The 16315-nt window shown below is 42.5% G+C and overlaps 1 protein-coding gene across 4 annotated transcripts in view; it reads right to left on the bottom strand.

The window, feature by feature from the left end:
- Positions 1-4270: 4270 nt before the first annotated feature.
- Positions 4271-16315, bottom strand: part of smarcd3b (SWI/SNF related BAF chromatin remodeling complex subunit D3b) — a 43887-nt gene continuing 31842 nt past the window's right edge. For 2 of the 4 annotated variants that reach the window (XM_072688058.1, XM_072688060.1), the window contains 8 exons: positions 15931-15951; positions 14067-14168; positions 13690-13851; positions 9427-9524; positions 9131-9266; positions 8910-9032; positions 8584-8685; positions 4271-7756 (listed from right to left, as the gene is read on the bottom strand). In XM_072688058.1, coding sequence (XP_072544159.1) covers positions 7703-7756; positions 8584-8685; positions 8910-9032; positions 9131-9266; positions 9427-9524; positions 13690-13851; positions 14067-14168; positions 15931-15951 — 798 coding nt within the window. In that variant the 3' untranslated portion in view covers positions 4271-7702. The remainder of the gene's footprint in view (positions 7757-8583; positions 8686-8909; positions 9033-9130; positions 9267-9426; positions 9525-13689; positions 13852-14066; positions 14169-15930; positions 15952-16315) is intronic. The other 2 variants (XM_072688059.1, XM_072688061.1) reach the window with 1 other exon arrangement.

The raw sequence follows: 16315 nt of genomic DNA, 5'->3' as shown, positions 1-16315 counted from the left end.
AGGGTAAGGTGTAGGTTAAGGTTAAGTTTAGGTGTAGATTAATGTGTAGGTTAAAAATAGTGTAGATGAAGATGTACATTAAGGTTAGGTTAAGGTTTGGTTGAGGTGTAGACTGATTTGGAGTTTTGTTTAGGTTTAGGTGGAGATTAAGGTGCAGGTTAAAGTGTATATTAGGGTTAGGTTATGTTTTGGTGGAGATTAAGGTGTATGTTAAGATTAGGTCAAAGTGAAGATTAAGGTGTGGTTTAAGAGGAGATTAAGTTTTTAAGGAGTTTGAGTTAGGTTTAATTGGAGATTAAACTGTATATTAAGGTTAGGTTATGTTTAGGTTTAGGTGGAGATTAAGGTGTATATTAAGGTTAGGTTATGTTTAGGTTTAGGTGGAGATTAAACTGTATATTAAGGTTAGGTTATGTTTAGGTTTAGGTGGAGATTAAACTGTATATTAAGGTTAGGTTATGTTTAGGTTTAGGTGGAAATTAAGTTGTGGTTTAAGATAATGTTTAGATGGAGATTGAGGTCATTTTATATTAATACATTTTCCTCGGTTACAGGGACCTTAAAGTTTGACGAGTCGATTCTCCGATGTGAGTCGACTCTCAGAGCACTCGTCTGTAGTTTTTTCTTCGCCGCTAGAGGTCGCGTTTCCTCGGTTTACAAACTGTAGCAACCGACCAACGTGGCCGTTTTCAGCTACATTTGGGTTCAGTAGAAAATGGTTTAAGTTAGAGATTGTGTTCACTGAGTTATCTCTTTACACACAGGCTTCTGGCATCGGCCCAAAAAGAGGAAAAGTGAGCCGATGTATACAGACCCCCGTCCTAAAGCCCCCCTGATCACTGTAATGAACAGAGAGGGCGAGAGGGAGAGAAAGGGGCAGAGAGGGGCAGAGAGAGACTGGGTGGGTTGGAACAGGAGAGCGAGTGAAAGGGGTCTTTTTATGAAGAGAAGGCTGGAGCTTATTAACACACGGCCAGGCTGCTGGACAAACGACCACCTGTTTCCTCCTCAGGACAGAGGGAGGCAGTGAGAGACACAATGACGCGTCTGTCTGCACAAGAGGTGACCGCACTCTCCGGACACACTGACACGCTGTGGGCCTGCTCTCGTGTCTGTCTGTCTGTCTGTCTGTGAGAGGTCATCTGTATTCCTGGCGTTTATCAGATTTATTGGAAATAATCTTTAGTACTTCTGTGTCTGAGAGCTTAGCTTAAGACTTAGTTATGATTAGCCTAGTTATGATTAAGCTTCTACTGTAAATATTCAGTTACTGCTATAGATCATCCATTATCTGCTATGAAACTAATAAGACAGTATGAATGACTTAACTGTGGACCCACATTTAGGCCTTGTGTTTTATGGTTTCTTAAAATTAAAATAAATGAATATATAATCTAAATACATTGAGGTAAAGATCTTAAAGATGTTCTGTTGATGCTTTACTGACATTAAGTAGATTTACTGTTGATCTGTTACATCAAGAAGACCTAATATGTTACTTCCATTAAACAAAGCTTAACACAGCCTCATCCTGACCCTAATCCTAACCTTAACCCCAACCCAAACTCTAATACTGACTATCATCCTGACCCTAATCCTAACCTTAACCCCAACCCAAACTCTAATACTGACTATCATCCTGACCCTAATCCTAACCTTAACCCCAACCCAAACTCTAATACTGACTATCATCCTGACCCTAATCCTAACCTTAACCCCAACCCAAACTCTAATACTGACTATCATCCTGACCCTAATCCTAACCTTAACCCCAACTCTAATACTGACTATCATCCTGACCCTAATCCTAACCTTAACCCCAACTCTAATACTGACTATTATCCTGACCCTAATACTAACCTTAACCCCAACCCAAACTCTAATACTGACTATCATCCTGACCCTAATCCTAACCTTAACCCCAACTCTAATACTGACTATCATCCTGACCCTAATCCTAACCTTAACCCCAACTCTAATACTGACTATCATCCTGACCCTAATCCTAACCTTAACCCCAACCCAAACTCTAATACTGACTATCATCCTGACCCTAATACTAACCTTAACCCCAACCCAAACTCTAATACTGACTATCATCCTGACCCTAATCTTAACCTTAACCCCAACCCAAACTCTAATACTCACTATCATCCTGACCCTAATCCTAACCTTAACCCCAACCCAAACTCTAATACTGACTATCATCCTGACCCTAATCCTAACCTTAACCCCAACTCTAATACAGACTATCATCCTGACCCTAATCCTAACCTTAACCCCAACTCTAATACTGACTATCATCCTGACCCTAATCCTAACCTTAACCCCAACCCAAACTCTAATACTGACTATCATCCTGACCCTAATCCTAACCTTAACCCCAACCCAAACTCTAATACTGACTATCATCCTGGCCTTAATCCTAACCTTAACCTCAACCCAAATCCAAACCTAACCCTCATCCTGACCTTAACCTCAACCCAAAATTTAAAACTGATCCTGAACTTATCCTGCCCTTAATCCTAACCCTAACCTCAACCAAAACCTAATCCTAACCCTCATCCTAGCCTTAATCCTAACCCTAACCTCAACCCAAACCTAATCCTAACCCTCATCCTAGCCTTAATCCTAACCTCAGCCTAAAACCTAACCATAACCCTCTTTCTAGTCATAGTCCTAACCATCATCCTGGCCCTAATCCGAACCTTAACCTCAACCAAAAACCTAATCCTAACCCTCATCCTGACCCTAATCCTAACCTGAACCTCAACCCAAAACCTAATCCTAACCCTCATCCTGACCTTAACCTCAACCAAAACCCCAATCCTAACCCCTCAGCCTGGCTCTGTAGTTTCAGTCTAATTCCTATTAAAGCTCCAGTTCCAGAGTGGTGTCAGCAGCAGGTCTGTGGCAGCTGGTTGAGGATGTTGGGATGGTCAGTATTAGACCTGTTAGATGGTCGGTGATTTCTCAGGTGAACATCTACAGATCTGAACTTGGACTCTCCAAACAAAGTGAAGAACAGCTGAATTCAGTAGAAGTCTTCAGTAAAAGCCTCTTGGTAGTCTACTGAATGTCCGGTGTCTGCTTCATCACTGAGATGTATTGGAGATGTTAATGAAAGTCGAATTTAAAATTTCATCTAAAAAGGAATTCTAAATCTAAATTCTTAAGAAAGGGTCCAAACTAGGTGTTGGATGGTAAGTGTAAATACAGGCCTTCCTTGAGGAGAGCTTTGGGAATGGGAACACGCCCTGACACATCTCATAACTCACACTGGTTTGTTTATTTGTATTGATTATAGATGGGTAAAACTTCTGCACTACTTCTCAGCTCCCCACCAAGCTGCAGAAACACCGCTACAACCGCAGAGGGCGCCCACACTGCCAGCGCCGGCTTTTAGGGGTGGTTCTGGAGGAGCGTGGTTCTGCAATGAGCCAAGGAAACACACTTTGGCCACAGAGGAGCAACAAGCTGAATAGCTCTATGAGCCACAAGTAAGAGTGAGTGAACGACCACAAGCTCCCTCTACAAAGCACACTATATGGACAAAAGTATTGAGACAACTGCCCATTCATTGCCTCTTCAGAAATAAATGGCGTTATATGGCATTGCTGATCTGATTCAGCATGTCCCATAAGTACTGGATGAAGCACCATCCATAATTCTATAAAACACAGTCCCACTGCTCTACAGCTGAATGCTGGGGGCTCCATATATCTCTATTAGCCATGGTGCCAATAGGTTCATGATGATCTCCTCCAGAGGGTCCTATTCCATCTGCAATACTTCTTTATGGGGACTTATAGGATCTTATAGGATTTTTTTTAGCAGATTATCACAAAAATGTACTTGACCAGGCAACCACAACCCTCAATTTCAGAACTGTGGAGGAACCTTTCAAGAAACTTTTTCTCAAAGCACCTTAAGAGGCTCCTCCATATTTTTATTGGAATAACCTCCAAAAATTCCTCAAGGTACTTTTATCAATGGCGCGAGAAGGGAATGCCTCCTTAACCTTCAGTGAAGGTCAGTGTAAAAGGATTGACTCCAAGTTACTTTTGGAGCATCTCTATTCAACTCTTGCTGCGATGATGAGCACCTAGACTTTTAGCTGCACTTTGAGCTCTGAGAAATGAGAGAGCACCTTTCCTGAAGTACACTGTGGTTTTTTGGGCGTGAGAAATATGAGCTTTCAGAATGAGTCAGGACACACACAGTTCGCACACACACACACGCTCGAAAAAAACTCACGACAGCCTCAGAATCGGGTCCCTTTGACAAACTTTGGCAAACGCTTGTTTATTTACATCCACGCCGCACCACAAAGTCACAGCTGTGGTTCTCATACTAGCTTCTCTCTGCTGAAAGTGGAAGGAGGTGATGCAACAGGTGTACAACAGAATCAGTGAGAAATGCAATTCGTAGCGGATGGCTGGAAACACCATGCTCAACCAACTGCGTTGTTGACCAGGCCTAGAAAAGCTGCTCTCGTAATTCTACTACTACCAATAATAATCCTGTTTGTCCATCGTGTACAAATGACCCTATTTGATGACAGTAGATCAGATCCCAGATGAACAGTTCTGGGGAGACGCTGCCCTTTAATGCAGATGCAAAACCAGTGGTCAGGGCGATTAGCCTTGGAAGGTTGTAAGCTGGTGTAAAAGGGCGACTTCTAACCTGGGCCACAGGCGTATATAGCAGTGGATCCATGGCTAAAGACAAGCACCACCAGGTGAGCAACATGGGTGTAGCTGTTGAGCTGAGAGCAAAGCAATGAGGAGGAAAAAAAAAAAGCAAAGAGGTTACTGGTTCAAGGTCTGGTTCAGAAGTCCAATGCATGGCTGATTCTGAAACAGCTAGCTGCTACCACAGTTTTCCGAAAAGTGGTCAGTGATGCTGTAGATGTAGATCTCAGTTCGGGAGGTTCGGTAGGAGGCGCTCTAGCCTTGATGATGATGAACCAGACTGAGATGCTTTCCATCCTGGTAGAAATCCCCCCTCCCCCTCCCCTTTGTGTGCTTCTACTTTAATTCCCATACTAAAGTCACTAGGTCTTTCATAAAGACAAAAACAACGACAAGACAGAAGACTTTCAGAACAGAACAAAACAATAAGATGACCCAAATGGGTTTGACCCGGTCCTTTTGGGCCGGTGCTCTTCTGATCTCCTCCCTGTGGATCAGAAGGGTTTAAAACGTCCTTGTATGAAAGTATAAAAAAAGCTCCGTCCATGCAGCATGCATAGGCCTTAGAAAAATGACACGGACCCTCTCGACTTCTCGAGGTTCCACAAAAAAAAGGTTTGACCGAAGCTCTCCTCAGTGAGAAGACGGCTGATGTTCTCAGGCTTTTGCCTAGACAAAATCCCATTGATGAACCTAGTCTAGTTACCTTTTACCCCACCACCGAGCTCCAGTTGAGGGCTGAGAACATCACTGAGGCTTCAGTGCCCCCCCCCCCCAAGACTACATGACAACACTGATGCAGACCTCATGTCAGTCGTGACCAAAGAAGCACAGTTTATGTTTTCCTTCATCAGTGACAGTTAACAATGACAACGTGTACAACCCACTCATGATCAACAACTTAGTGCAAACAGGTGTAAGTTGTGGTGCTTGACTGAGGTGTTTCTTTTTTCTTTTTTTATATTTTTCTTTTTTATTCCAAACTAAACCTCATATTTAGTTGGTCTACTTTCTATATATCCAATGCCTAACAACTAGCTGGTGCCCTTCATTATGAAAAAGACTTAATAAATACTAAAACCTAAGAGTTTGTGACCTTTGGTAGACGTCAGACGTCAAGCGTGAAACGATTCTCAAAAAAGGCCAGAAAAAAGAGAAACAGACGCTGAGAACAGTACTGTTCATAACCCACCCCACAACCACCCCCCTCCCCTCCCATACTTCCGTGTTTTGGGTCATAGCAAGCATATGAACACATTCATAATAATATCTTACAGCTAACCAGAGAGACAACTAACAAAACTGTGCCCTGATATTTACACAATGCTAACCACTGAACCTTGTTTGTGTGAAGCGACTGCACTGCTGCCTCACGCTGTAGAACAGTACTATTTGTCTTTATTATGTGCCTTTAGCGTTCTTATAGTCTTCTTCTGTCCCCTCATAATGAGCGAATGACAGCACAACAGTGTCTAGATACTAAAAAAATGTGTTCGCTGCGTAGTAACATGTGGCCAGTTGCTCATGTTCTGCTGGAGAAAGCAGGACTCCACATGTTCGCTGCTGGCCAGCGGCTTGACCCGATATCCTTCATATGTACGGATAGAGGTCAGGAAACGTGAACCTCGTATCACCGTATTGCAGTACGCCACAGCGTGTGTTGTGGGCGCCATGCTTTTTTAAAAAACGAAATACTGCTTGAGAACGTGGCTTTCAGTGTCTGAGGCCGTAATACTGATAACTGACTGAAGCAATCAGAAATATTAAGCAGGGAAAGGGAAATTTTAACATACAAAGGGAATAAAAACGCTTCATTTCTTTTCGTAATACCAGTACCCTTCAAAAGTTTGGACACCTGGTTGAATGTGTGCTGACCATCATCTTAAAAACATATGGTCCACATGCTTCAGTGACCATATTTTTCTTTTTAACAAAGAGGACACTGGCGACACACGGATAGCCACCGTATTTAGGGTGTTGTAGCTGGGGGTTTCAGGCAGGCCTAAGTTGTAGGACCGTGGCAGTGTGTTGTGTGAGGGTGGACTAATTTAGCAGGACCAATAAATAGCCTTAATTGCCTATTTGACTAAATAATCTCCTCTCAGTTTAACGTAGACTACGTAAACCCCAAGTAATAAAATATATGGTCCCTGTGGGGCCTTGAGTGGTCCAGTGGAATAAAAAAGCTGTGTCCATTATCAGAGGATCGCTGGTTCGAATCCCGTCATGCTGCTAGCTATCGGCAGCCGAGGCCCAGAGATAGCACAGTTTGCCTTGCCCTCTCCAGGGTGGGTAGATGGCGCTCTCCCCCCACATCGCTTTGTTGCGGTGCTGCCTGTCGCTGGTGTCTGCAGGCTGGTGTGTTGGAGCCGGGTATGCGGTGCTTCCCTTGGTTGCCCGGCGATGTTGCTTTAGCAGCAGTTCGAAAAAAAAGCAGCTTCACTGTGCATCGCGCTCGGGCATCGCAAGTTTGTGTGGGGTTACATACAGGTTGGGTAATTGGCAGTCCAATTGGGAAGAAAATGGGGGAAAATCATATATATGATAATATATTTATATATATTTAGAACAAATGATTTTAAGATGATGATCCACGCTCAACTACATTCAACCCGGTGTGTCCAAACCTTTGACTGGTACTGCATAGCTGCATAATAAGGGTACAGTGTAGTGATATTAAACGCAGTGGGAGCCGATGGACTGTATTGTGTGTAAATATATATTTAAAAAATCGTAACCAGTAGGTTGTGAGTTCTGAAGTAATGCTTATGGGGCAAAGCACCATGACTTGTTGTGAAGGGCAGATTGGGAGGGGTCCTCTGAACCTCTGTGGGTGAACGGGTCTTGGATCACAGTGACAACAAAGACTGCCGGAGACAAACACCCCCACACACACACACTCACTGCAAGGGGTAAAAAAAAAAAAAAAAGTGGGGATGATGAGGGGCATCCGTGTGGCTCAGACCGAAGAGGGGTGGTCAGAGTGGTGGCTGAGGTCTTGGTGCAGTCTAAGTATTCCTTATAGCCAGGGCTTGCTCCAGCTCTTGTCTTCTCTGCTGAATCTGTGAGAAGGAAAAGTGAAATAATTAGAATTCAACAGTCCATGTGGAGTGAACAGAGAATCGGGGTTCAGAATGGCACATAGGGCCGCCCATAATGGCTGAATAAAAGGGGAAAGCTTTCTGGGGCCCCAGCACTAGGGCACTGCAGTCAAAACCCCTTACTTCTATACTTTCCAGACTCCAACGCATTATTACATGCACTAATTTTGGTAATATTTATTATACAGTGGCATCCTAAGTTTAGGCACCCCTGGTCAAAGTTTCTGTTACTGTGAATAGTTAAGTGAATAGAGTTGAACTGAAGATGAACTGATCTCCAAAAGGCAGAAAGTTAAAGATTAAAGATCTTTTGTTTTGTACAATATTTAGGAGGTCGAGTGGTGGTGCACTGTTCAACTGTGCAGTGATGCCTGCACAAATATGACCTTCATAGAAGAGTCAGTAGAAAGTAAACCTCTTCGGGTTCCTCACCACAAAATCAGCATCAGACGTTTTCTAATGAACATCTAAACAAGCCTGATGCATTTTTGAAACAAGTCCTTGGGAAGTGATAAAGTGAAAATAGCACTGAGTAAAGGAATGTATAGAGAATTGAATCTAATTAAAAGAGCACCTCTCCAACGGTTAAGCCTGAGGGTGGATCCATCATGTTTTGGGCTTGTGCTGCAGCCAGTGGCACAGTGAACATTTCAATGGTAGAGGGAAGGATACAGTCATTAGCTAACTGATTCTTGGACTGAATATAGATCTAATGCACATGGTGCTGTCCAGCATAATGCTTGAAAGACAGATGGCCTGGTCTTCTAGCTTAGGCTTTAGTCTCTCACCTTGCAGTAGAAGTAGCGGCTGACGGCCTCCTGAGACCAGGGCTGATGGTAAAACTCCGCCCTCCTTTCCTCCTCTGGGTTGCCAACAACATCCGTCATCAGCTGAAACCAGGCCAAAAATGCACTTACTAGCAAGATATTCCCTCAATTCCGAATTCTTACAGAATGTCTGACCCTCAAACAACAAAAAACGGCAACGGTAGAGTTAAATCTACCCAGCCCAGAAGTAAATATGACCTCAGATGTTCACTATTAGAACTTCAGCTTGAAAAGCATGGCACTTTTAAAGTCAGGTTGGTGCAGGCTGGAAGAAAAGTTGGACTAACTTTGAGGTCTCTGCTCTGGGATTTCAGCCAGTCCTGAATGTAGCCTTTAGGATCCCTGGAGAAGCTGAGCATGAAGTCTCTCTGAATCTTCAGCTGGTTGATGGACTCGATGGTCTCATGGATCTGCAGCAGCAGGTTAAACAACAGACAGCAAATGTCACATCTGAAGCCCACCTATGTTTCATGTGTGCTCCTCGTGTGTGGTGCTGTGACTTCTGTACCTTATTATCGAGGGAGGCAATCTCCTGCTGATTGGCGGTGGAGAGCAGGAAGTTGCTCATCTGGGCTTTGAGCGGATCCTCCACTTCGACGTCTATATCGTAGCAGGCCGTTTTTTTCTGATCGTTAGGGTCCACACTACACACACCAAGATAGCACAGCGTGTTTAGAAAAACGGACCAAACGGACACCAACAGCCAAAGACTGGCCCCCGTATACACTGGATATAAGTTCAGTATATTGGAATGGAAAACACTCCAGGTGAGAGCTAAGAGTGAGCATTGGCAGACTGACTGACCTAATGATGTGGTTGATTACAATGGGGTCGGGGGGCAGCAGCAGGTTGGTGAGGCGTTGAGGGATGTCCGAGAACTTCAGCCGAGGGCAGTCGAAAATCTGAGTGAATGCAAGCATAGTAACAGTGAAATGCGTTACATGGGGTTAAAAAAAACCCCAATATATACAGTCATGCCCGAAAGTATTCATACCCCTGTCAAAGTTTAACTTAAATTTTTTTATTTTTATTTAACCAGAAATTATATTTTTGCCTTGAAATGACACAGGCATCTCTCAGGAGATAACACGATGATGTACAAGAGGTATCAATGTGGGAAAAAGTATTTCTCAGCTTTTATACACATTTGAACAAAAAGTGGCATGTCCAAAATTATTCATACCCTTCTCAATAATTAATAGAAAAGCCTTTATTGGCTATTACAGCAATCAAACGCTTCCTGTAATTGCTGACCAGCTTTTTGCATGTCTCCACTGGTATTTTTGCCCATTCATCTTTAGTGATGAGCTCCAACTCTTTGAGGTTCGAGGGTCTCCTTGCCATCACCCTGATCTTTAGCTCCCTCCACAGATTCTCAATTGGATTCAAGTCAGGACTCTGGCTGGGCCACTGCAAAACATTAATGTTTTTGTCTGCTAACCATTTCTTCACCACTTTGGCTGTGTGTTTTGGGTCGTTGTCGTGCTGAAATGTCCACCGGTTCCCAAGGCCAAGTTTCTCTGCAGACTGCCTGATGTTGTTGTTGAGAATCTTGATGTATTGCTCTTTTTTCATGGTGCCATTTACTGCGATCAAGTTCCCTGGTCCATTGGCTGAAAAACACCCCCAAAACATTAGGTTCCCACCACCATGTTTGACAGTGGGGATGGTGTTCTTAGGGTTGAAGGCTTCTCCTTTTTCACGCCAAATGGTGCACACATCATTGTGGCCAAACAATTCAATTTTTGTTTCATCTGACCATAAAACAGAACACCAGAAGTCTTCTTCTTTGTCCAGATGAGCATTTGCAAAGGTCAAGCGGGCTTTTGTGTGCCTTTTCTGGAGAAGTGGTGTCCTCCTTGGCCTGCGTCCGTGGAACCCAGCAGTGTGCAGTGTCCGTTGAACTGTCTGCCTTGAGATGTCGCCACCAGCAGAGTCCAGATTCACCAGGATGGCCTTGGTGGTGATCCTTGGATTTTTCTTCACCTCTCTCACTATTCTCCTGGCCAGCACAGGTGTCACTTTTGGCTTCCGACCACATCTTCTGAGATTTTCCACAGTGCGGAACTTCTTGTATTTTTTAATAATACTTTGCACTGTAGCCACTGGAACTTGAAAACATTTTGATATGGCTTTATAGCCCTTTCCTGACTTGTGAGCGGCCACAATGCACAGCCGCAGGTCCTTAGTGAGCTCCTTTGTCTTAGCCATGACTGTCCACAAACCAACTGCAGAGAGCTGCTGTTTTTCTCCTGTTGAGTTGATTAAAACAGCTGTTCCCAATGAATCAGGGTAATTAGGATGCTTTAAAACAGCTTGGACTATTTGGAATGGTATAGAACTTTGGATTTTCCCATATACTGTGACAGTTTTTAAAGGGTATGAATAATTTTGGACATGCCACTTTTTGTTCAAATGTGTATAAAAGCTGAGAAATACTTTTTCCCACAGTGATGCCTCTTGTACATCATCGTGTTATCTCCTGGGAGATGCCTGTGTCATTTCCAGGCAAAAATATAATTTCTGGTTAAATAAAAGTAAATTTAAGTCAAACTTTGACAGGGGTATGAATACTTTCGGGCATGACTGTATATTCAAGAGCAATCTAAGCAAAATCCAAAAAGCCAAATAAATCAGCATAGATGTGTCTTAGCTGATTCCTGTTTGGTTAAAGACTAGACTTCGTTAGTTCTGACCATGCCTTCAGCTTCTGATGATTTGCAAGAAAACTGTAAGTGAGGGGTTGAGAACTTGGAGGAATTTTGAGCTGGGGTTTGAGTGGACTCTGCCATGGTAGGAAGTTCCCCTCTCTGATATGTGAAGCCAGGAATGCTAGATGACGGGGTTAAGAAGGAGGTGACGGGACGGTGGAGGGGTGCGCAGACGTGTCGTAGACAAGTGAAAGAGGGTAGGGATGGAATTTATAGGACATTAGATTAGGGAGAAGGGTCTTCAGGCATGTTCCTCCACCACGAAGAAGTGCAGATATTTTTTTTACTGACTCCTTAATGGCATAAAATAATACCATACGGCAATTTTATTACTACCAAAGTGTCAGGATCCTAATCCCCAACCCCCCCCCCCCCCCCCCCCCAAAAAAAAAAAGGCTTCAGCCAGTATCTTTGTATTTAAGGGCCTTGTTAAAAACCTTCAGCTTGTGCCCTTTAAAACAGTCTATTGTGAATTTTAGATGAGTTTAGGACCATGTTGTAATACCACTCTTTTGATTTTCAACTTTTTAACAAATGTGTGATATTTGCTTCCAGAATTATTCCACGAAGGTCATATTTCTGCTGCAGTGTTGCTGCACAGTTGAATATCCATCATTGAGTGCATCACCATTCAAGAGTCTGCTAAATCTTCCTGAAGGTCCTTCTTAATTACATTACGAACTGAGGAACCACTTATCTGACAAGGCTTCATTGTCATCCTGTAGCCTTCTCCTGATTTGTGGGCATCAGTTACTAGAATTTCCAGAGTGCTATGCAGCTGCTGAGAGGAGTTCATGGGTGCTGATTGTTGGGAGAAGATTCAAGGCGAGTCTTTTATTGAAGTTTGCATCACCCGGCCTTTCCTAACGATGATCGTAAACAGCTAATTTATGTCGTAGAGACTTTGAGACCTTGATAAAAGCTATCTGAAAGCTCTTTTGGTCTAGCCAAACGTTTGCATGGTGCTCCTTACCTTTTTATTATTCTAAGAAAGAAACGTTTCATCTCAGTTATCTTTATTAACTTCATGTCCTTTGGAGATCAGTAGATGCTGAATGTAGTTTAACAGAGTTTAAAACTGCCGGTGTGTGGCCGGGTGTTCAGTGCAGTGGGATTGGGTAACCAGTTTGGCCTTTCAAATTTGTATATATATATATATATATATATATATATATATGTATATACACATACACACACACACACACACACTATATGTGCATATACACATACACATACACACACACACACACACTATATGTGCAAAATTTTGGTTGCACCACAGAGACTTAAGGTGCATTATAACAATGGACCTATCCGAGTCCTAAGCCCCGCCAGTGCGTTTTTATGAAGCTCTTGAAGGGCAGGCAGAATGGGTGTGAGCCTTTAAAGCATCTGAGAGTTTAGAGCAAGACTGGGACACACTTCACCTTACGTCCCTTCACCTGTACACAACACTGCTGCCTCAACGCCAAATACCACAGTTACCACAATTGGTACTTGGTATATAACTGGATTCAACAGTGGCTGCTATTTGCACTGTGCTGCTGCTAATGTTCAGATACATGATCCTCAAAATCATTTCAATCTTGATAAAAAAAAGCCAGGTTCCACTCACACTTAAAGACTTTCTTTTTCTCCATCTTTCAGTTGGTTTATGTGAGGAGCATCACTGGATCACAGTGAAACATGAGTAAATGCCTTCAAGTCTGATCTGATGCGGACTTACGAGAGGGGTGCATCAAGTGCTCGTAGGTGTCTTTTTGGTGCCATTTAAAGAAATAGGAGACCCTATACACACCTTGTGTAATCTGTGAGGGTACAAATGTGTGAGTAATGGGACAGGGCCTAATACTGCGTAAAGTGACAGCAGTCGATTAGCAGTATTATACTCGTGATCTTCAGCAAGCTGTGAAGCCGCTTGGAGTAGCACATCTACTTCGTTTATAGTGAGCTATAGTGAGATTCTTTCAGGAACATGAGCTTTTGGTTTGTTTTGCTTGCGGTTCCTCTTGTCGGCTGTTTGGAATTTTGCTGCTAACCTAATCACTATTGTCATTCGCTGTATCTACGCCTTCATTTGTCCCTCTCCATTTATATGTAGCATTACAAACTGTGTATTTTCAGGGAACTCGGCACGTCCAGTGATTGTAGGTCTCTGCACGCATGAAGTAAAAAAAAAATTTCAACGAAAATAAAACATACTTTGAGGCAAATTTCACCAATTTCGCAACAGAAGAAAGCAACAAATAAGAGAGGACATTACACTGAACACTTAACCACTCACAGTAACAGATATTTTGACCGGGGCACCCAAACTTTTGCATGCAACTGGACATCACGCAGCTCTAATTCTTACCTGCTGGAAATACTTGTCACAGTTGATGTACTCCTTGTCGTGGGAGTCCTGCAGCTTGTTGGTTTTGATGTACTGCCACAGGGCCTGGATGATGCAGGAGCGGGTCTGTGTGTGGATGCCCAGCAGACGAGCAAGCCGAGGGTCCAGCTTAAACTGGGGGGGCTACACGGGAGAGTGCGTTTAAGTAACTTGGTCATGCAAATCAAGTCCATAAAACATTTGCTGGCGCATGCCTCTCGAGCTAGGCCTTCTTATATCATCTTAACTGGTCGAGAGAGAGAGAGAGAGTGTGTTCACTGTGATACTCCCTCGACCATACAGGACTCTTTAGTGAATTAGAGAGTATAAAAACATGCTGTGCTCTTCGGCCCCCTCACCTGGTAGTCCAGCATTAAGAGCAGCGTGCAGCGTACATTAACATCGCCCGGCCTCTTCACCTGGAAGCCGTCGGTCTCCTGAGTGGTGGGAGTGCGGTGCCACTAAGATGCCAAACAGAAATACAGTCTTGTTAGCAACGACGAAAATGTATCACACACACACATACACGCACACACAAACACACACATACTCACCACACCCATGCGCACGCACCCACACACACCCACACAAAATGCATAAAAACAAGCACAGAACAAAGGAAATACAGTAAGGATGCACAGTGATATTGGAATTATACTGATATTGCCATGTGATTTCTTTCTTTTTATTAAAAGCTCATCTGCTGCAAACAGAAATGGACTGTTGAATATCTCCACTGTGCTAAAGCTTCTGCATGTTCTTTAAAGTAACGGGTGATTCTTCAGTTAGGTTACTGTTCCCATGTTACAAATGCTTTATAATAAAATAAATAGCTTAGGTATTAAATATATTGTTTATTGCACCACCAAAAATTGATGGATTTTTAAAAATGTTTTAAATATGAATGTTTTGCTACTTGGCCTTGTGCTCAACCCAAACTTTAGAACATCTGTGCTTCAATAAAATAATAAAAAGTGATCAATTAATTAAAACAATTGCAAAACTAAATGTAATTTTTTTTTTTTTACTTGAAAAGACCAAACATGTATTATTACACAATATTACCTTCCCCATCATTACTGTCATTATCGGAACAGTCTATGATTTCTGTAAGAAATTATTTGAAGATAACACTTGTTGTAGCTGGAGACAAAAAAAACTGACAGGGGAACAGAAGAGTGACATTTTGAGTGTCTGGAAAAGTGAGTTCATCATGTATTCCTCCTGATCATGGAGGAGATTTATTCAGCATCTATTTATTTACCATTTCTACCATTATGGCAATATTCTAAAAAAATGAAAGTGCTAACATTATTTATAAGCAATTCAGAGTGCATTGTATTAGAGCTGCTGATTAGTGTTGGAAAACCCATGATCTAGATGGAAAATTCATGATCTTTTCTTAAAAAACAAAAAAAAGTGATAACTGTCACAAACCAACTGAATGTGAGGGTAATGATACCAGATCATTTTAACTATTTAGAAATCACTTATAAAGTAGTTATAAAGTATAAATGCATAATTTCTAAAGCATTTCTAAAATTTTCACTGTTTATCAGTCAGAATGTCAGTAAGACATCGGTAAAGAGCTCTAGAGAGCTTGGTAAAGGTATTATGCAAGTTTGCAAATGAATATAATTATATATATATATTTCTATAGAAGCTCAGTCTTGGCCATTTGCCATTAAAGCATTAAAGTCTTCACTTAATTATTTCTAACAGAATTATCGCTGACTTTATTTCAAGATGGTACAAAAGAAAAAGAGCCCCTAACTGAACAACCACCCAAATGTTATTAAATTTCCCTGCAAATGCAGTCCATGTGGACCGGTCTCGGTATAGGCAGACATTCCCATATCAGTGCATCCCCAAAACTGACCCACAAACATCTGCACATTCCATCTCTATTCCTTGTGTAAATGCTGCAGTGTAAAAGTATGTATGTATGCAGGAAGAGGTTTAACATCAGTGACCTCCACACAACACTGGGACAACTACACTATACGGCCCCTTTCAGACACATACTGGTTCATTCATTCCAATGTAAATGTATTAGACCCTGCAAAACCTACTGAAGTCTGAACTGCCCTAAACTAGCTCTACTCCTGGTTGTTGTTCAACAGAGGCTACTTCATGCTGTTGGTATGTGCTTGAGAGTGAAAAGAGGCTGAATCCCCCACTTTAACAGACTCTGTTTGTAGTGTGAGCAAGGCTGGATCTTACCTGAGCCTTGCTGCTCAGCAGCTGAAAAGAAAAACATTTCAAGCTCCCAGAGATTCAAGGTAACCGTACTCACTAAGCATGCAACACTCGCTTAGCAACTACACACGCCAAGTACTACTTAACTCTGACATGCACACGTCTTAAAAAGATGATCACTTATGGCAGATAATAGTGTACAGAATGCATCCATTGACAGACGTGTCTCTAGTCGTACAGACTGAGAGGATTTCATTTGGATTTGAGCCTGTAGGTTTGTTTACCCTCTGAACGGAAGGCTGTCCTATGAATACACTGCTTTCAGGTTCTCTGTTATCGAACAGTGGATGGAGAGGACATGCACTTATTTCAAAAGATCCAGCAAAACAAACTCGCATACAGGACAGAA

Source organism: Salminus brasiliensis, chromosome 9 (genome assembly GCF_030463535.1).
Source record: "Salminus brasiliensis chromosome 9, fSalBra1.hap2, whole genome shotgun sequence".
Lineage (NCBI taxonomy): Eukaryota > Metazoa > Chordata > Actinopteri > Characiformes > Bryconidae > Salminus > Salminus brasiliensis.
The sequence above is the reverse complement of the archived record's forward strand: the minus strand, read 5'-3'. Positions and strand labels throughout refer to the sequence as shown.